This window comes from Thunnus thynnus, chromosome 22, assembly GCF_963924715.1.
Source record: "Thunnus thynnus chromosome 22, fThuThy2.1, whole genome shotgun sequence".
NCBI lineage: Eukaryota > Metazoa > Chordata > Actinopteri > Scombriformes > Scombridae > Thunnus > Thunnus thynnus.
This window is the reverse complement of record NC_089538.1, coordinates 25,654,901-25,677,455: the sequence shown is the minus strand read 5'-3', so window position 1 is coordinate 25,677,455 and position 22,555 is coordinate 25,654,901. Positions and strand designations below refer to the sequence as shown.

General features: G+C 35.6%; 3 protein-coding genes and 1 long non-coding RNA gene across 7 annotated transcripts in view; 2 read left to right on the top strand and 2 right to left on the bottom strand.

Moving 5' to 3' along the window:
• Positions 1–4,468, bottom strand: LOC137175218 (uncharacterized). The gene is made up of 3 exons (XR_010925585.1): positions 4,292–4,468; positions 2,602–2,637; positions 1–330 (listed from the first exon to the last, which is right to left on the bottom strand). It is a non-coding gene; the product is annotated as an uncharacterized lncRNA (long non-coding RNA).
• Positions 1–22,555, bottom strand: part of LOC137175208 (Fc receptor-like protein 5) — a 69,641-nt gene that overhangs the window by 33,594 nt on the left and 13,492 nt on the right. The window lies entirely within an intron of this gene.
• On the top strand, positions 6,419–10,622 carry LOC137175211 (coxsackievirus and adenovirus receptor homolog). Its single transcript, XM_067580933.1, has 3 exons — positions 6,419–6,685; positions 9,174–9,503; positions 9,581–10,622. The coding sequence occupies exons 1-3, from the start codon at positions 6,598–6,600 to the stop codon at positions 9,793–9,795; spliced, it is 633 nt and encodes a 210-aa protein (XP_067437034.1). The 5' UTR covers positions 6,419–6,597; the 3' UTR covers positions 9,796–10,622.
• LOC137175214 (myelin-oligodendrocyte glycoprotein-like) overlaps positions 20,349–22,555 on the top strand; it is a 64,383-nt gene continuing 62,176 nt past the window's right edge. Inside the window, exon 1 of one of the 2 annotated variants that reach the window (XM_067580941.1) lies at positions 20,349–20,664. Coding sequence is in view for 1 of the 2 variants with exons in the window: in XM_067580940.1 (XP_067437041.1) it covers positions 22,098–22,158 (61 nt within the window). In the remaining variant the exon portion in view is untranslated. The other variant, XM_067580940.1, reaches the window with a different exon arrangement.

The following is a 22,555-nucleotide window of genomic DNA, read 5'->3' as shown; positions in this document are numbered from 1 at the left end:
ACAAACTACAGTATTTCATCATTTACACTCAGCTTCATCAATACTAACTCCACAGTCTGATCTTACCAGTTACAGTGATGTTGATGGTGTTACTGGTTGCTCCCTCTCTGGACTCACACCAGTAAACTCCACTGTCCCAGGGGACTGTTAGACTGATGTTACAGGAGGAACCAGCTGATCTTCCCCATTTAACTCCACACTCAACTCCGGTGTCTGTGGTTGTGTTCCTCCTCAGTGTCCATCCAGCAGAGCTGTCGTCCTCCTCACAACTCAGAGAGACAGAATCTCCTATAAACATCTGAGAGCTGCTGGGACTCACAGTCAGAGAGGCTGCAGAAAATCATTGTATATTGAGGAAAACATAAAAAATAATGGCCTATTGAGTACCACACAGTAACATTCAATGGTCAACAACAGTAATTCTAGTCGTACAGTTATAGTGTCAGTTTTCATCTATAAATGTGTCTCAGTGCTGCAGCCAGTGAGTGAAGCATGACCAGAAGGTGTTCATTTCACCACATTTACACTTAACCACTTCATGTGTCATCTGTAAATCAGATAGTTGTTAAATATTAATGAATAAAGATAAAAATTCTTCAAAGAAGCATTTTAGATGGAGGGAAAATTTGACACATTCTAGCCAGATATTGAAAAAAAAGATGTTCTCTCTGAGATGCATATATAATCTTTACCCAACAGAGGAAAGATCTCCAATGATTTCCACACATTCAATCAGGGAAGGTTCATAGGCTAACAGGACTTAAGCCACAAATGTGGCTGTCCATCACGCGTGGTATGTTTGATACTAAAGGTGCAGAAGAACCAATGTGTTTTGAACAGATTGTTTCTTGGCTCAGTCGCAGTCATCTGTTTAAGGAACCCAGCCAGGAGAGTTCAGTTTCTAGCCTTTACCTCCTGACAGCCTGTCTGATAAAATGAAACACATAAACACAACCCAGGACAGAGCTAAGCTGACCTATGCTGCACTGTAAAAAGTAAGTGCTCACTTTACCATAACATAAGTTATTATATTTGGCAGCTCATTGTGTGTCTACGTTCCTGTGTGGACAGTTAAGAAAATGGAAACTCAATGTTAGAAAACAGGTGTGTCAGATAGCTGAATGATGCAGCCTTGTCCCTGATGATGAAGATGATGATGATACATTATGTTTTATTAATACATAATGTTACCCAGTGTATTCATTCATTAGCTCCAGTTTCAGACTCAGAGAGGCTGGAATATTTATTTAAAACTATTTGATACTGTCTGATATAATATTTTGCAGTTATCTGTAGTTGTTGTTTTTATTATGCTGATTATTACAATTATTATATTATTATTGTTGAATTTATGCCCCCATTAGGTGCACAATCTTAAATAAAGGAAATGAAAATAACTGCTTAAAAATTCTTAACCTTGCATCTCTCTCTTAGGGCAGCAACATAGTCATGACCTGCCCTGCACGCAGTCATACAGAAGGTGTAACATGTTGTTGTAGCATTTATCTGATCCCTGATCAGTTCAACCACTGATCTTTATGTTAGAGAGCATTAATGGGTGAGGGAAAGGTGTGAGAGAGTCTGTGAAGATGCTAGTCTTAGTTCATGAATATGCATGCATTATTAGCTACCTAGCTAACCTGCTATGGTTGTAACTGAACAACTAAACTGTGAAAGTTCTCTTTTAGCTGTTACCAAACAGCTCCAGGAGAGCCAACTATGATTTTATACGTAACCATGAAAAACCAGACAGACTGTAATCAGATCTGTGATGTGGCTAAAGGAGACAGAAGTGTAAATGAAAGTGTCTTAAATCTCCTCTGGGTGTTATCATTATATGAGAAACTTGGAATAACAAGTTTAACAGATAATGTCAGCTGTGGACTTCCACAGAATACAGACACATTATGACTCAAGCATTTAAACCACATGTTTTGTGTAATTATTTTTTGCCTTTTCAGTTTCAGTATTTTTGATATATCTCATATTTATTTAATTAGTAAGGTTGTTCAGTTCAGTTAGTCATCAGGCTACATTTACAATACGTGTGCACAGTAATGCCTCTCCTGTAAATACTGTAAGAAAAACAGTCTGGCCACATAAACGGAGAACATCCTGTAATAATCCTGCTGACAGACAGTTTATTTTGATCATCCAGAGGAAACTGGGTTTGGAGGTTTGCTTAAAATAGAAAAGTCAGCTCTATTAATTACGTAATGGTATAAATGTATCTGTGTGGAACAGCTCATCAGAGAGTAGAAAAGGAGGATAAATTACTCTTAGATCCCGTTGTGACTGACAATTTAAATAATTCATGAAGGTGTTGCTGTGTATAAAATGACACACTGTGCATCACAAAACTGCAGATATGATGCACATATTTCTGCTGCTGGTACGTAACTGAAGAAGAACTTCAAAATAATAAAACTTGATTTCAGAGAGGTCTGAGTGCAGTCAACAAGTAAACATCCAAATATACATAATATGTTGACAACAATGAAGATGCTCTTCTCCCCAAAATCTGATGTATTATCTCTTTCTCTCAAATCAGCAGAGCGACCATATAACAGCTTTAGATTATCAGATGAGAAGTTTACTAACCTTGGTTTGTTGTGCAGCACAGCAGTGAGATCAGAACTGAAGAGAAATGACAGGTTGACAGGTTGGTTTGAGCTTTTGAGTTTCAACATACAACAAGACATTTCTACTCCAGAGAAATGAGAAACCCATAAAATACAGAATTCAGATATAATATTTACTACTAATAATAACAGCAGGGATCATGTTGCGACAACCAGACAAAAAGGTTGTTTTAGAACAGTGATTGAGTGTGTAAAAACAATAATATTGAGACAGAGGAAACTCTATCAATAATATATCAATACAGTAGACAATCCAGTAATACAACCATAAAAATGAGGAAACAGGAAGAGATGTAAACACTGCTGAAGTTTGTCTGAGCATCATTCATGTAATCTGCCACAAACATTTCAATAAAATAAGTTTAGATAAAACTAACATCTGAATTAAAATACTGTTGTCATGTGTCGTCTTCTTTCCACTGTCAAACTTTCTTTTCTCCACTTTTTTCTGTTCCGTCCTGTTCTGGCAGACGTTGTATGTTGTTTTATTTAATTAATAAGTGTCATCAGTTGTTTTGTCCCACACTCAGTAATATTTCTGGTCATAGACAAGTCAACTCCACTACAGTCTGTAGATTTATCTTTCATCTGTTCCTCTAATAAACATGAATGTATATTTACATCAACTCTTATTTACCACCTCATTTTTAATGCTGGGCTTAATAATCTTCTTAGCTAAATTAAGTCCAACATTGACAAAATGTCATGAAATTCAACTGCAACAACTGCAAATGCAACTAAATCCATATCATTAATAGTTGTTTTATTCTTTGTCAGTAAATAATTGGGCAATCTGCTTTTATAGTTCAATTTTTTAACAATGTCATTCAATACTGTTCATATATTTTTAAAATTATTTCTGCTGTTTTCCAATAATCGTTATCTTCCTACAATAATCTTTTAAATATCTCAAACTTTTGCTGCCTCTCATAACACTTGTGAGTTTGCTTCATATGTCTTGTATGTTTGTTCTCTTTCTTCTTTTGATCTTCAAAAATTCTTTGTATAATGTATTTTTCATTTTGCAAGCATTTTGTATTTAGTTAATTTAGTTAACCACGGCTTTTCAGCAAATTTCTGTTTCACTACTTTCTTTACTGAAGGACATTTTTTTTCATAAAGAGTGGTTATTATGGACATAAATGTCTCAGAGGCTTCAATCTTGTTTCATTATGTCTTCAAAATAACTGATTGCACCTTGTGTTTTGATACAGTTCTGAAGGGTTGCAAAGACTGATAAATGGTCACTTATTATTAACATTGGTAAATATATTATCAGTTAGTGTAGCACTGTGTTACTATTCCACTTGGTCGTGTAATTTAGGGATTTAGACTCATACTGAAGATATATTGATGAACTCTGTAGTTGTTTTGTGTTCAAATGGGTCAACAAGTCAATTAAAATCCCTACAAAAACATTTTTACTGTTTATGTTGTTATACAAGCCAAGTAACTAAAGGTATCAATGTAAGATCCTATTCAGACTCTATATACACAGTTTATAATTATATTTTTGGATTTCTTCATCTCAGTTTATACAGTGATACATGTATCATAAATGACTGTGTATCTCACCACCACTCTCCTATAACTCAGCTGACTGCTATAAGTATAATCATTTAAATGTGGACAGTACAGATTGTACTTACAGAGCAGACACTGAAGAGATGTTTGGTCCATTCTGCCTCTCGGTGATGTGAGAACAACTTAGTTTGGTCACAGCAGTTAAACCCAACTTCCTTCCTTTGTAGGTGAGAATGCTGCTGTGTGGTTTACTCTCCAGCAGTTAGCAGGAAACAGCTCATTTATAGCAGTTTATATTATTAGCACAGAGATGAACCATCAATGATTGATACTATTTAACTAGTTCAAATAGTGTCTGAAGCCTTATTTACATCAACTGCAGAGGACCAAGCTGATCAAATGTCTGTATGAAGCCTCCATGTTTTCTGATCTGCTCCTGTTTTAATTTGCTATTAATACAAACTGAACATTTCCTCCATGTTTACCTGATGTCATAATAAGATCAGTATAATGTCCTCTTCCACAGCAATAATTCAATTTAAACAACAGTCTCACTCATTCATTATTTCTGTCTTTCCACTTTGCTGTTTCTCTCAAACAACGTTAAGCTAACATAAATAAAACTCAAAACTTCTTGCTGATTTTTCACATTAAAAGTCTTACAGCCTTCCCTTTATTGGGAGGCTTTTAAAATGAAAAATATAGAGGAAGTGTTGAGTTGAGTTTCATGAATAGTAGTTTAAGATTGGCCAATAATAATGGCACAGAGGAATGTCTGCATAAACAAATTATTAAAAACAATATTTCTTGAGTTAAAAAGAGGAAGGAAGAGCAGCAGAGTGAATATAACATGACTGATGTTGTACTGAAAGAATTATTACTGTGCAAACTGCCATTAATCAATGTGTCATTTTAATGGTTTTATTGTTTTGTTCTTGTTTTTTTCAACCTGATCTTTATTAACAACGATCATGATTTGTCTGTGCTGGTCATACCTGTTCTATTATTTGAGGGTTAGAGTTTCATTAAATATCAGCTTTTATATGAGGGTGTTTGGAGGTGTTTTTTGTTTCATAGGTGACAGAAGTGATAGATAGTAGAAAAACTATTGTGTCATCAGACAGTGAAGTGAACACTTTGAGTCACTTCCATCTAACGAACCTCATGACTGTTCACAGCTTTCAAAACTGCTGTTTCAATACAATATTCACTTTGTTTTCATATCCTCTTTAAATACATTCAACACCATAATATGCATCCTGTTTATTTTGAATCCAAGTTATACCGGGTTGTTTGTATTATTATGTTTTGTTAAAAGGCCTCTAATTTGATGATTTAAAGATGTCTAATATGTAGTTTTATGAATAGACTCTGATGTGTCAGACTGATGTCCTACAGCAACATCTAGAGGCCACATATCAAAGCATCTTCATGACTCATTTAATTAATTGTTTGTTTTTGGGTTTTTTTATTGCTTTTTTTGTCTTCAAATCAGTAATTGGAATAGAAAACCAAACTAGAAAACAGCTTGTTTTTTGATTTTATTGTTATATCTATATTAACTGCATCTGTTGTTTATAGATAGATAGATAGATAGATAGATAGATAGATAGATATTAAATGATTAAATTAAGGCCCTATGTATATTGGCATGTGTGTTGCAGTGGCGCTTTCCACGGTACTGAAAGCTTTGGGGGATTTAAACCTGCCATGTGACATTAACATTTAACCTTTTATTTTGTTGTATATGATCACATCTATGTAGACAAGTATGAACCTCACATCGCTGAGAGTGAAAATATTGCGCTACTTGATGAATTAATTTCATCTGATTTCATCTATCTATCTATCTATCTCAGATGCAGCAGGGGCAGATAACTTAGGTTTTATATTATAATATAGAGTTTTTTAATTCACAAGAAAAATGGAAAAACAAAATAATGCGTTGTATATTTGTTTATCCTGTTATCAAAGTTGAACGCAGCTTTGAACAGAGGGTACAGTTTGGGGTTCAGTATCTTGGCTCTTACCCTCTTCATCATGTGGACAGGAGGAGTCGAGGATCAATGTTGTTGTCAGTGTTCAGTAACTTAACCCTCATTCAGTCAACACTGTAATCATTCAACTGTCTTGAGTTGTTTTATGACATAAACATGGGAATGTTTCTGATCTTTACTATCATTCCTCTGTCACATGAGCGCGGCAGAGATGTGACGTCATGACGCTTTCTCACCATACAGTTTAGGTGCACAAAGAAAACGAAAGTATTCCGTCAGAGGGCAACTAGAACTGCTAGTGGCAACATGACAAAATTATCAGAAATCAAGGTCCACTTACCAACTTTTAACTGTTGAATAGTCTTTAAGCGTATCAGGTCTGGACTTCATCAATGAATGGTATTTGTACAGGAAACTAACAGCCATTAAATACTATGGAAGAAGAGAAGAAGAGAAAGATGCCTACGTTGACTTTCTCTTTGTGTCTCCTCGCTTGTTTCCTGTCCTTTACTGTCTCTACAGGTAAGCTGTGTGTGATTTACATTTACTGAAAGCTCTGTAACTGGTTCAGCTGCAGGTTAAAGTTACTGTGCTGGAAAAACAACTTTTATTCTGCTCGCTGGCAGGTTTCAGACTCTGTTTCCTCCCTCATTCAGAGGCTAATGGCGGCTGATGGCGGAACAGACACGCAGTTCCATTTCCTCATTTTTATCAAGTGAATATGATGAGTCATTATGGAGGTTTATGTCGGGAGATAAAGATCATAACAATATTAGATTTAATATTATTCACATATTTCCTCGCAGACAAACATTAGGCTGCTGCTGTCTTCAGGTTATTGTTGCTCTTCTTTTGGTTTGATGGTGTTTGGCATCGTCACTGAAGTGAGGACCAGTTATCATCCCTTAAATAACCTTATTGATTATTTATATCAGATCAGTTTGTTACCATAGTTACTAGTTTCTGAGTTGTGTTCAGTCCAATATCACACATCACAGATCAGTCTCAGAGGGTTTTACAGTCAGTACAGTAATACAACATCCTCTGTTATCTGATCTTCCATTCAAATGAGGAAAAATTCCAACAGAGGAGGATCCCTCTGCAGGACGGACAGGAAACACATTACAGAATACAGCATTGAACAGGATCACATGACTTCCTTTAGTTATTGGTTATGATTCTGTTCCGTGTCATGAAAGCAGCAGGAAATATGACGTATTGTTCAACAACTGTGTGAAAAATGAAAGCAAAGAACCTGCAAAACTGAACCAACAAGCAGAGATACTCAATCATTCAAAATACTGACAACATAAGTTGAAGTTAAAAAGTATTTGAGCTATATATTTAATCATAATTAAGTCCTGCATCATATATACAGACAGTAAACTTATTTTACATTAACGTCACTGTAACATTTCATGTTTTACATTCTTACTACATTATATTATATTTCTCAGTCATTCATGACTTTATCCATCAGTATAATATTAGAGGGGCTGTCAGTATGTTGTTCATTCCTGATACCGATATCTGGACTTTGGGTGTCGGCCGATACCGATCACTGATCTGATACTAGTGTTTAATCAATAAGCTGTATGCATCACTGTGTGGAAGAGACTGGAATCATTCTTTATGTTTAAGGCAACATCTGACTTGACTTAAACATAACTTTCCTAACTTTGTAAGACAAAATGTAACAAATAAATACATAGATATAAATTTACTGAATTGTTATTTATTAAAATAAAATAATGGTATCTGATACCAGATTGGTCTATTGTCAACAATACCTGATCCAGTTATTTGAGTCAGTATGGGACCGATATCTGATATCTGATATCAGTGTCGGTGCATCTCTGGTTCTATCAAGGCTCTGATGAAGATTTGTTTCTGTCAGTTAACTGTTAAAGCTCAGAATAAATATCAGTTGAGTATCTTTAACAGTGTGAGCAGCTGTGCAGGTGACATCATGAACACAGATAATTACATCCACTGTTATTGTGTTACTGCTAAATATGAATAAAAATAGGTGTTGATTGGTGAAATTCACACAGCGGTTGTCATGGTGATCATGCTGAAAAATGAAAATGCTCTTTTGGAATGAGAAGGCTGTCTAAATTATATTTTTAAACAATATTTATGTCATAAAATATAACCAGTAATGATTTGTCAATTTATTGTTGATAGTAACTTAATTAAAAATATAAGTATATACATGTACATACTGTATATATTAATAGCAGTGGTTGTTCATGTTTTATATTAAACTCTAGTCGTTGTGTTACAAATTGCTCCCAACCCCATCTCTCCATCATATCATTGATAGATATCAGTTATTGATTAGTTTTAGATGGTACTTGTGTCTCAGATTCATGGAGCAGCTTTTCCTCCTTTAAGCCACTTTGTTAAACTCAACTGTTTTAGAGAGCAGTAGATATTTGGAAACCTCTCCCTGTGCTGCATCCAGCATTTTAAAATCAAACTGAAAATATGGTTCAAATCTACTCAGATATGAACTCATTAATTATTTTTATAGTTTTTATATCTTATATCATTTATAATGATTTATTATCTAATTGTGTTGTTTGTTTATAACTGTCAGGATAAAGAGTTGTGACACATTTCCTCTTTTTTTCCTTTTATTGCATCGACAGAAACATGACAGACTTTCATATGAAGGAACAACATGTATTATGTTACATTAAACATGTAATAATTAATCATGTAATAAATGATGTTCTCCTCAAACACCATATTTCATCACATTCACTGAAACCAACTGAAATCATTTCAATTATTATTATAACATCATTATTATATGAAAGTTATCCTATTAAGTAAAGATTTTCTTTACACACACACACACACACACACACACACACACATATATATATATATATATATATATTTGTATGTATATATATACACACACACACAGACAGAGAGTTGTATCACTAACTTTTATTTCCTGCTTTTCTGTGAATTTTCTGTTTTTGTTGAAATCTTGCAGAGATAACAGTAAAGCCTGGAGATGATGTCACTCTTCAGTGTCTGAGTCCCAAAGGTGAAGCCGTCACACTGTTAGCATGGAGAAAACCTGACCTGAAGACAGATGATTACGTCTTCTTCTTCAGAGAGAACCGACTATATGAAACCTTCCAGCATCCATCTTTTCGTGGTCGAGTGCAGCTGAGAGATCCAGAGATGAAGGACGGAGACGTTTCTGTGATTCTGAAGAACGTCAACATCAACGACACTGGAACATACGAGTGTCGTGTTTCTGTGAAAAGCAAAGGACAGGAGCTCATGACCACCATCAATCTGAATGTTACTGACTCAGGTGAGTTTGTAGAGTTTGTAGAGGTGAGTCATCACCTACCTGACAGCTGATACCTCACACCTGTTTCTGCTCTGCAGGTCACACAGCTGGAAACACCTGGACTGAAGGAGACAAGGATGAAGGAGACAAGGATGAAGGAAAGAAGGAGGAACGAAATCATGGACTGATAGTTGGTCTGCCTGTTGTTGCTGTGCTTGTTGTTGCTGTTATTTGTTTTGTGATTTATAGACAACGTAGACAACGTCCTGACCGACCTGTTTATCATAGAGCAGCTGTCCCCCAGCAGGTCTGAAAGGTCTCAGATCTCTGAACTCCTGAATCTTTGTGTCCTGCAGCTTTTACAGCAGTAACATGTTCTGAACTGGAACCAGGTCTAAAAGGTCGGACTTTCATCAGTAAACATGTTTTTCTTGCTGTAATCATTCCTCCTGTTCATACTGAGCATTAGAGGATCCCTTCATAATTAGAGCTGCAACTATTCTACTAATGCAAGTGATAAAAACTAGTTTATTTCATTTTCACTTCAGTTTTATTTAATAGCATTTTACTGTGTTGTGTAAGTAATGTTATTTGTGTTCAGAGTGTGTAAGAGTGAGATTATTGCTGTGAGTCTGTAGAGATGCAGACTGGAAAGTGAGTTTTATTGTGTTTTCCAGCCAATGTTAGACTGTCTACAGTAGTTTATACTGTAAACACTGTTATAACGTGATGTTTTCAATGTGTATGATCTGTTGTTTCTGTATTGTGTAGGAAATGTTCAGGTGCAGATGCAGGTATTTGTAGTGTTGTTTATGGGATGTTTGAAGTAAGTGAAGTTCATTGAGAACTTTAAAGCAGGACTGTAAGCTAAAGTTATTAAAGTTCACAGTTCAGAGATAATAGAGCTGATGCAAGCTGAGTTAACACTACAATGATATGAATAACATGCTGACAACTATTTTAAATATGTTTTGCACAGTTTTGCACAACACATTTATTCACAGTTAACCCCTGTGAATAAATGTGTTGCATCAGTTTGTACCCAGAGCTTCATTCTGAACTTGTAACATATAATATATTTACTGCACTGTGTATTTGTTGACATTTAATTTTTCATTATTAAATATCTATACTTTTTAACATGTTTCCTGTTTTGATAAAGATTTTGTTCATAATGTAGATGAGCTGGATTCATGTTATATATTCATTTATGTTTATAACCAGACTTCCTGTTTAGTTGTCTACCTGAAGCTGAGCTGTTGAACCTGTTGATACTCGTCAGCTGTGCAGGTTTAATAAAACACACAGTGCAGAGTTCATCTAGCGCCACCATCTGGTAATGTGTTCTTATCTGATCAATTACCTGCAAAACTTTGTTTTCAGTGTTAAGTTTTATAATATGCAAAAGTCTCCATCATCAAAATGAAACAACTCTGCTGAAAGGACACTTTTTATCTTTCTGTGTGTGTGTGTGTGTGTGTGTGTGTGTGTGTGTGTGTGTGTGTGTGTGTTACGGTTCAGAGGACTCAGCAGCACATGAATGTCAACCAGATAAAAAAAGAGAAAACTTTGTTGATCCCTCCGACTCACAGTTCAGAGGAGGTGAAATGTCATAAGCAGGAGGAGGCAGTCCTGGGGGAGTGATTTGTCACAACAAGTCACATGACTTTGACACCTGACACTTTTGTTGCTGCGTTCATGTGCTCCTCGGATGAAGTCGTTCTTTCACTTCAGTGCGTTTATGAGCTTTTAAGTCGTAATGTGGAAACAACATGGACGTTACTAAGAAGATGTGTTGAATTTTGTCCCAGATTTGTTGCTGCACCAGTACGTTCCCTAAAAGCACTAAATCAAACCATTAATGCTGACTTGTTATCAGCATTAATGCTAATACATAACTTTACATGGACACAGTTACAACCTAAAACCATATTACAAGTTACACGTGAGCAAAAAATTGATGTGAAATATGTGAATTAGTAAAAGTTTCTTGCTATCAACCAAACATTTACTTTCATCCATCATGTTTCTGCGTAGACAAACTTTCAGCAAGTTGTGTACCAAACTTTCCACTGACTTTCTGAGTTGTTGTTTCAACTTGAGGGGTTTTGAGTTTTCCCAGTCGGAAACTCATTCTTCCAATTACTCCGACACCACATGAATGCCAGTGAAGTCAGTGTTTACTTTTTAATATTTAACCAACATCTTTCCTGAACCTTGAAGTGCTGTAAATGTCTAAACATCATTATCAACTAATACTTTAGTTGATAAAGATGTGACTGCAGCATGTTTCTCTTTTTTCTCTATTATTGAATGTGAAGAACATTTTAAGTGTAACCGTTGAAATATTTCCACTTTTGTATATTCTGGCTCAATTTAGGAAGAGTTATGAAGTTTCAGGTGAAAACAAGTGTTTTTATTTCATCTGGAGCTTAAGAGATGTCCAGATGTTAACCCATAGAGCATGCTAGAGTCCTTCTCCAGTTTGTCTGAGACCTTCGCTGGCCGAGCTGGTAGACTTCCAGTTGGCTACTTGATTGCTTGAATGAGATGTAATAATATTATATAATCATGCAACTCTTTTAGACTTTCCTAATGTTATTCGACCAAATGGATCACATTCTGATTCTTTAATTGACAGAAAATACTTGTTTTTGTGTCAAACTACATATTAACATATTATGTATTATAAACTCTTCAATGAGCACATTTCCTGCATGCTACCAAACTGCATAACCTTTTTAAATAAATGTCCTAATGAACATTCACACAGCAGCTAATTTTAGGAAATGAGGAGATCCATAAAATAAAGTCTTGAGAAGACAGGTTGGCAACAGACGCTCACTCTTTGTAGTGTTTTCGGTTAACAACCTAATATGGTAATTTATCGTTTGACACACAAAACTACAAACAGAAAACTACATATTTTCTGTCAGTTAAAGAATTGTTAAGAATCTATTATACAACTACGTATCAACCAAAATGTAATGAGGGGTGCTTCCTAACTAAACACCTTTCTGCATTTTCTTATCATTTGTACCAATAACACCACCTTTGTGTAAAATGTCCTAAAACTGAGCCATTAAATACCTGCAAATTACTCAGAAAATGTTCAGGAAAAAATAAAAAATAAAATTAAGTGTTCTCAGGTGAAGTTGTGTTTCTAAATGTCTCTCTGTGCTTTTGTAACTTCTAACTTCTCTGTTTCTTTGTCGTTTAATGTCACTCCTATGCTCTGTTTGGACTTTCAGAGAGACCTTCTCTAGTGTGTCTTAGACCTTCACAGGCCGAGCCGGCAGACTTCCAGTTGGCTACTTGATTGCATGAATGAGATGAAATAATTTAATCATGTGGCTCCTTTAGACTTTGAGTCATTTCGCTGTTCCTAGGGGCATGGTCTCAGCACCCATAAGCTCTGATTATATATGTTTTATTTTGGCCTTGATGATGCATCTGCCTCTCAAAAAAAAGACAAAGCTCTCCTGCAGCTCCTCATGAAAACTAGAAGGTGTATGCTGCACTCTGCTGGACAACACTGAAATGCAAATGTTGATTTTAATGTGACAATTTCAACAGTTATTAATGACTGTCTCAGTCTCAGTTCACTGCAAACTATAAACTACTGAGTGCATGTTATGTTCTGAGTGGTGAATGAGTGAATCAGGGAGTGACTTTGAACACAGACCAGCCCACAAGCCCACTGTGTTCACTGGAATCCAAGTCCAAGCCAAACGCACCACTTCTGTCAATCAAATAGTGAATAAATACATCGTATTCATCAAATTCCCACACTGCAGCAAATTCACTCAGTTCTGATGAATATTTGTCCATAAATGACGTCTGCTGAGTGCACTGCAGCTGGATCGCTCTCTGGAAAAGAAGAATATATTCTTATTATTACTGCAAGTACTGTGACTGATGCAGTACTGCTTCTAGAGCTACTAGAACTGCTGCTAGTTCAACACTTTTAATACTAATATTCATAGTAATGATACTGCTACTGCAACTCATGTCTGATATTTCATATAACAACAAATGGAAGGAGGACCTATTCAGTTATATTGGAGATAAAGCTAAAGAGAAAACTATAGTGAAATAAGTTTAATATATATATTCTTTATATTAAACATCAGAGTAAAGTTCAACACTTATGTAAAGTGTTTAACAGCAAAACCTCATGAATTAAAGAACATTAGACACTGGAGTTGCTGTTAATAAATGTGTCTAACAAGTCTGTAAGTCATGTTAATGTACAAAATATAATCTATATATAATATATATAATAGTATGAAATATTAATGTCAACATAAGCTGAACCTCAAATGCCGAAAATAAAACGACAAGTTGTAGTCCTGAAAACAAGTTTGTACTTCTATTTTAAAATTAAATTATTAATTAATTAAAAGCGTAAGAAAAACTTTTCCACTTTTATTTGAATACAAATATAAAGAATTTTGCTGCCTCAACAAATATAGATATAAATACATATACTGGGCTCTCTGCACATCCCTACTGCATACGATGTAGTGCGTCAAGACCAATCTTCAGATATACAGTACAGTCATATGTAAACACTAAATAATTGAGCTCAAGAGCAACTAGGTAAGAGTCAAAGTTGTTCACTGTCTTGGACAAACTCAGTTTCTCTCTATCTCACACTTCTCAGCAACATGTGAACACCTTTTGTTCTAAGGATTAATGTCCTTGAAACAGTTTTACAAAGCGTCTTTCTCAAGCTGCCACTTTGTAATTGCAGTGTGAAGTTTGGAAATGTGGTACTGCTTCAACTTGTGGAAGTTGCTGACAACTAATGAGTGGATGCAAAAGTGATGATTATCCAAGTCGTCCTGAGTTTCAATAATATGGTCACCAAGATTGAACACATCCTCTGAACCTACGTTGGACCATCATGTGACTGACAAGAGAAACGCTGCACTGATGAGCTGCTGATGAAATGTTTGTGGTTTGTTGAATGAAGTGCTCTGCTGAGCAGATCTCCTTGATAATACCTACAGATGGAATCATCAGGCCTCCATTGTTCTTCAAGGTAGGTGGCTAGGTGGTAACGTTCAGAAAATGATGCTGGTACAACATCAGACACCAAACTGTTTCTGCACACATTGCATGAAAGCTGCTTCATCACCTGTCAAACAACAAACCCTCCTACATACACCAGTGCATTCTCCGTCAGACCCCTGAAGTGAGTTGGCAGGCAACTGTGGTCCAGTATCACACTACAGACGTCCTCAAATGGAGAGGAGACGGTGTCACAGTCATCAGCGGTACTACGGATTACATGTCCACAACAGACAAGGAGACGTCTCATCTTGGCCTGTTGAGTTTCCAGTGTTCCCCCAGAGAAACTTGACAGTGGACCATTAGACGGCAGAAAATGCTCTGAAACTGAACCAAACTCAGGCTGTTGTTCCACCCGCCTGTAATTTGCACATGTAGTTACGTAATAGTTCTGTATGGTGTCATCTAATAAAAATTTCCCTTGTCCCTCTTAGTTATAACATAGCATTGTGTATTCAAAATGTAATATCTACTTGATGCCCTGATGGAATTGTACAGGAGCTCTACCTGCTGATCCGCTGTCATAAGCATATGGTCTCATATCCAGTAATATATATATATAACATATCCTGTAATTTGCACATGAAAAATGTTTTGAATATTTGGTTTTCTCAGTACAATTGAGGACAATTAGTAGGAAAAGCTGATATTTAAATGATCATCCAAAGAGTCTGTTGTAAACCTCTGTGTGTGTGTGTGTGTGTGTGTGTGTGTGTGTGTGTGTGTGTCAGCACCCAAACACAGGTTTGGTGGTGGGGTTGGAGCGGGTCAACTGATACACGTAGGGGCGGAGCATTCTTAAGGGGCCTTTCTAAAACAGTCATTTTAAAATTCATAACTGTACAATAGCTGATATATCCTCTCCATAATCACCGATTGTTATTGAGCCATGCAAGCCTATGTCTACAAAAGCATTGGGTGAAGCCGCGTTGAGACAATCTTGTTCTGAAGAACAAAATAGAAAACAGGTTGCCAAATGTTTCAGCACTGAGGACAGCATGTGGTGTAACGTTAGTCCATTTGTGTATTTCTCCATCCTCCATGGAAGAAAATAATCTGAACAGTTTAACAAACTTTGTACATTTCACGGTCCCTTTTAAAACTTCATCCTCCTCTCCTTCATGGTGGCAAACCTGCCAACCACTTAGTCCTTATCAGTGTTTATGTCCCACTCAACACATAGAAAAGTGAGTTTGGATAGTTTCATTCACCACAAACATAAAAAGACGTGAATATCTCATATTTTGGATAAAGTTTTCAGCGAAGTTAGTCATAAACTTTGAATCACTGCTTCTGCGGTTTTCACTTCCCGCAGAGTCAACAAGCAGAAATACAGACAGCACCACTCTGCCATTGCAAGCCACATAGTGGTCGGAGCGGGGATTACACCCACAGTGATAAACACTACCATAGAGAATGAATAGAAGAAGCTGAGAGAGTTAAACTCTCCTATTCCTGCTTCGCCTGCGGACCCAGCAGGGCCCCTACCGAGTGTTGGCCCTGGACCCTGGAATCCACAAAAATAATTATGAATTCATCATCTGGCCAATCAGCATAATTTGTTTTTTCTGAGTAGTGGGTGAGATTTCCAACCAGTCTGCCAAGTTTGGGAACTGGAGCTGTTACGACTCTGAGACCCAGATACTTTTTCGGCACAATAATGATAATATTACTAACAACAACAACAACAACAACAACAACAATAATAATAAATCATAATAATCATAACAGATACAATAATAATAACTAATTAAAACAGAACATTTTGCAACGAGATTAAAAATAGTAATAAATAACAACTGTATTTATGTAACACTTTTCAAAAACAAGTTACAAAGTGCTTTACAAAGACAAGAAGAGAAATTACCATAAAAATATCATATAAAAGTTGATACAGAGTTGATACAGTAATAATTACAAGTGTTGTTAATGCATGAACTACTGAAACACAGAGTGAAAACATAAAGAATAAACTGATTCAACAGAAAATGATTCTAAAAAAGTGTTTTTAAAGAGATTCAAAAGAGGAAACAGAACGAGTAATCATTGAAATATTAAAATCAATTCAAAAACATACAGGGAACCAGTGTCGAGATGCTAAAACAGGAGATATGTGGACTCTAGTTGGTGAGTCATCTTGCTGCAGCACAGTTTGAAGAGGTTGTATTGACTGAGACTGGAAAAGATTGATTCGATTAATTTTAATAAAAAAATAACAACAAAAAATATTATGTTGTCAACTAATAACTATGTTTTGTACACAGCACAATATGTATCTCTGTTAATATCTCACATTACCAAAGACACAAAGTTCATCATCTAACACATGTTGTCATCAAAACACATGTTGTCGAAAAACAATTGAAATATAAATTTGCAGATGCATCCATATCAGCGCTAAAACTCAGCTGTAAATGTTGGTTTTTTTAAAATGTTCTTTGAAAAATAAAAGCTCTTTCTGAACCAGCTTTGGCTGCAGATATTTGGGCTGCATGAGGTTTTGTTTGTTGATTGTTTCATCATCATGTCGTCCTGTCGATATTTCAGTGTCGTTCAGTGTAAAACTCCATAACCAAACCATAAACCGCTGTAAATGAGCTTGTAGAAAAAAGTAAGTTTCTTTGTAGAAACATGTCTGTAAATGAGTTGAATGTACTGAACATTGTGCAGAAAAGTGCAACATACAGAATTCTGTGTATAGATCCAATTTAATAATGTGAGACAGATTAGACGTCTTCAGTCTAAGTCTAAATAAAAGCACTTTGATATAATATCTTAAAACAGTCCATCTTCTCTTTGCTTTAAACACATCAGTATCTGATGACAGAAAACATTTAGTTCATCCTGCATGTGAAGTTTAAATAATATAATAAAATATTTTATAAGAATTGAATATATTTTTTATTTTCAAATGTATATTATTCAGGTGCAGTAAGTCTCTTTTCTGCAGAAGTGAATCCAGAAACGCTGTGAGTGGTTGATTCTGTTTGCACATCTCATCTTACCTGCAATTAAACCTGTTCAGACAAGCTCAAAGTCTGACACACCTGAACTTTGTACCACACAGTTATTTATTATCTACACTGCCAGTTGATCTTTAGGGCATTACTCTGACAGCAGGGAGTTCACAGTCTAGTCTGACTCTTAGTGATAAATAGAGTCATGAATAAGGCAGGTTCTGCTGACTTTTGAATCCTGAGTCCTAATAAAAATTCAATAAATATAGTAAAATAGAACTATACTAGATATATATATGTATATGTAAATATATATATATATAGTAAAATAGAAAGAGAACATGGTTTATGATCTTTAACTGTAACTCTGGAAATTTCCAGCTCACATCTTCTGACCTTTGCTGATGTTTTTAGCTACAATAAAACTCTGACAACAGATCAGTCTTGTTCGAAATGAATCCTGTTTGTTTGTTTCTTCACACGACACTAAAATACAGAAAACACAACATGATTCAGTCTTTCTGAAGCAGAACTAACTTATGTGACTTCATATGAATGCAGATCATGTTATGCACTGAATGTTAAAAAAATTTGACCTGACCAGTTATATCTGAAGATCACATCAGTGATACAGTTCAGCAGAGCGTCAGACTGAAGATAACAACACATTTTTTTACTGAAAACATTACAGGAAGTTCCTGTTATCCAAAGGAAGTCCAGATCACCAGAGACCCCAAAAGTCTAATATTGGTCCTGACAGCTCCTCCATCTGCCTGTAAGGCTGCAAACAAATATTTTTTTTCATCAATGATCCATTTTGTTTATTTATTTATTTTTATTTTACCTTCATTTTTTTCAGGAAAAAAAAAGATTTAAAGTCCTGGTCAAGACAGGCAGCAACATAAAAATAAGTAATACAGACAAACCTCTCATTAGTCAATATTAAATAATAAAATCAAGAATAAAATTACAGTCAAAGAGAAAATAAAAATACAACATTGACAGTAGAACTGGACTGAGAAACAGCAGCAATATGAGCCAATAAAAACTTCACAGCAAGCAGCCTGATGCAGATTCAAAGTATGCTTAACTAAACTATACTATACTATACTGTAACATAATATAATATAATATAATATAATATAATATAATATAATATAATATAATATAATATAATATAATATAATATAATATAATATGATATAAAAAGTATTCCTGTCTTATTAAACAGATGTCTGTGTGCAGCAGAATAAAACCTGCTCAACCTGAAACTCCAACAAAGCATCTTTTGAATTATAAATGTGGAGGCAACGTGTTTCACTTTCTGCTGAGCTGATAACATCATAACATGTTTCTTTGCATATCTGGGTGTGTTGTTTTCTCTCTTTGTGGTTGGCACATTTTGTTCCCTGGTGACTGAGACACGCTGGCCGCCAACATACTGAACAAAGAGATGAAACATGTTTACCGAATAATCAGACTGGAATGAGAAAGAGAGCAAATCTGAGAAGAAAGACAGTTTTAGGGCTTTTGGTTAATTTATAACAGCGGTATTGTTGTTTGTGTAAACCTGCTATGTGATTGTCTTTTCTACTTTTATTCCCCTCTCACTCTCATCCTCTTTGAAGTGAGGATGCTGAACCTGTACAGGGGGTTTGTATGGACCTGCTATGTAATTGTTTATAGGTCTAGTTTTACTCATGGCAGACCTACCAGGTGCCAGATAAAGTTTCTGTCTCTGCACATAAACTCAAATACTCTGTAATTTGTGAAACTTTTCTAATAGTGTTCATGTGGTTGAACTAACACTACAATGGCATTGGACTTACATTAACTACAGGCTTACATTCTGAAACCAACCCTGTCACATATCGATACTCAGTGGTAGAAGAAGTATTCAGACCCTTAACTAAAGGTAGCAATACCGTTCAATACAGTGAAAATACTCTACTACAAGGAAAAGTCCTGAATTTAAAACCTTAGTTAAGTAAAAGTATGTAAATATTACTTTAAGAATGAAAAATAAAAGTACTTGTCTGCAGAACAATTGTCCCTGTCAGTGTTTTATTATTATATATGATATTTCTAATATTATTGCTACATTAATGTGTGTGTTGCATTTTACTGCTGTAGATGTTGAAGGTTGTACTGATTATATTTACCTCTATGTACTGTTGGGTAGTTTAATCTACAGCAGTGCATCATGTTTTATAAGATCATCATATGTTTGCAGCATCACTGTCCTGTGAGAACTACGTATCTCTAAAGTCAACTTTTCATGAGCTCAGAAAAACAGTTTTCTACTTTGTGACAATGCATCTACTGATACAATAGTAGTACAATTAACTATTTAATAAATTACCACTATTAAAAATAGTTTATTTAGCTCAAGAAATAGGAGAACTTTCTCAACCCATAAATGATCACTTAATCCTTCTGTTTATCACAAATATTCAAAAATACCTTGTAACTATAGCTGTCTTGTAGTGGAGTAGAAGTATAAAGTTGCATCAAATGGAAATACTCCAGTAAATACAAGAACCTTAAATTTGTACTTCAGTACTTGAGTAAATATACTTTAGTTACAAAGCAGTAAAATGACTGGAACCGTCTGGAAGACTAGTATCTACACCTTGTTGATTTTATGAGGTGTATATTATGGATGTTTAACTCGTCAACTCATGGTTGAAAGTGGTCATTATGTTTAAATATGAAACAGAGAGTTTACAGAGGAGCAGTTCCCCTTCATGACAGTAGCTAAAGTAACGTATGCCGGTAGGTCCGTATCATGAACTGACTGTTTAACCCGCCCACAGTCAACACTCAAATCATTGGACTTTGAACGTGTGAGATCAGTCCTCTCCGGAGCCTGTGACTGTGTTACCTCGACAGCTGGTCCTCCACAGAAGGGGAACTTCTGCGGGTTAATTAACATATTCTGTCTACAGAGGAGGGATTTCCTCCATTGTTTGGGTTTATAATCTCTGTGGAGTTTGTAAAATAGAGACTTCGGGTAATAATGCCGACAAACACGGAGGGGTGGATCCGGATAGGAGGCTGGTTGTCGGGGGAGGGCAACCAGGAAGACTGGATGTTCTTCCAAATCTCTGCTGGAAGCTGAGTTTTCTTCATGACTGGACTATGAGCAGGTGAGTGAAGCTTCGGTTATACTTGCGCTTCGTTGCTGTAACCCTCTGAAACGCCAGAGGGCGTTTGGGGAATACAGGTGTATTGTGCCGATGTGTGCTATAGACGAGGAAATGCACTTAAACTACTTTATTTATATAGTGCTGTTCATGGGCGCCTGGTTATGTTTTAAAATAAGGAAGCAAACTTTTTAAAAAAAAAATAAATAAAAAATAAAAAATTCGTGCATTTCTACTCCAACTAACCTCTTGGATTAAGTCAGAAACAGCCACCTGCATTAGTCTGGATTAGTTAGATTGAGGGATCTGTGAAAACCAGGAAATGATTATTGGAAGAATGGCTATTTCATATTTGAAATTATATTTATAAAAATATTATGTAGCCTAAAATGGTAGCAGGTTGCAGGGTACTAGGTCATCTTCAAGGTTAAACAAGGACAAACAATTTATATAAATGAAATATTCTTACAACACATCACAATATGATTTGTATAATCAAACCTGGTTAAACAATGTTAAAGCTGACGGTTGCTGTTCTCAGTACTCACAAGGCATCTTCAAAGTTTAACAATTGCAACAAAGCACAAATAATATGGACTCACAACAGCTATCCAACTCCACACTCAGGTTCTAGTGGAGCTATTAGCGCCACTAGCTGATAGTTGTAATGTCATACAGGAATGAATAATCATAACTTCAAAAGCAGATTATTTTAACCCTCATTATCTCAAATGAAGAACTATTTTAATGCAAAACTCAGAAGGTGATTTTTTCTCCTCAAGACTTAAAAGGACCATTTTAGTTGATGACTAGACCTTAGTTCCTCTTACAGTAAACCTGCAGCTCTCATTTAGCCTGAATGAGAGAATAATCATAATGATGAAAGCAGAGTGCAGAGCACAGCAGAAACGTGTATGTGAGGGTGCACGTTGAAGATGAGGTCACGTAGATGTGACAACAGCAGAGAAAGGAAGAGTTTTAACAACCTGCAAAAAGCACTTTTTCATTTCAGACTAGTTTAAACAGTTCAGAACCAGAATCAGGTTTATTGCCAAGTAGCTTGGTATTGTAGTGCAGTACAGTCAAAATTATACACAAAAAATTAAGTAATCCTAAATAGTATTAAAAGAAAGAAATTTACAATAAAAAATATGTCAAATATATAAGTGAGAAGAACTGTTATATGTTCAAATTTTAAATTGAAATGAATGAAATTAATTTTACAAAATATTGATCAGAATAAGGAATATGTTCATTACTTGAATGTTCAGTTAAACCTTAAGATCAGAGCCTCCAAAAAGTGCAACGATAGTTATAACAGTCCTAAAACTACAAAAATGGCAGCCTTGGTGACCGCCCACATTTTACGTCTTACGTCTTATGTTAAAGGCAGGAAGAAGACGAAGAAAGGCTAAACGCCATCTTGCTCTGTCGCCATGGCTGCTTTATACTTTATAACTGTTTTCACGTTATTTCTTTTGGCATCTAACGCTGAAGGTACGTTCTGTGTGTTTGTGTGTGTGTATATATTTATATTATATATATATATATGTATATACGTGTGTGATGGGCTGTTTCTGGTATCTTGGACCGGCCAGCGTAAATGTTGGTGTTCCCACCCACTCTGCTTGGACCAACGTGGTTCAGCTTGTGGTGTCTTCAAGGTCGTCATAAAACACATTACAACCAACATTTCACGTGTTTTATGATGAATTGAGGTACTTGCAGCTATACTTTTCCCAAGTAACTCCAATTTGACTCACTTTATAGCCTCCCTCTACCCCACAACACTTTAGAGGGACATATTCAACTTTTTACTCCACTATTTATCAGTTACTTTCTTCACAAATTAACATTTTTCATATGAGGATATGGGCATTTAAAACATGGCACT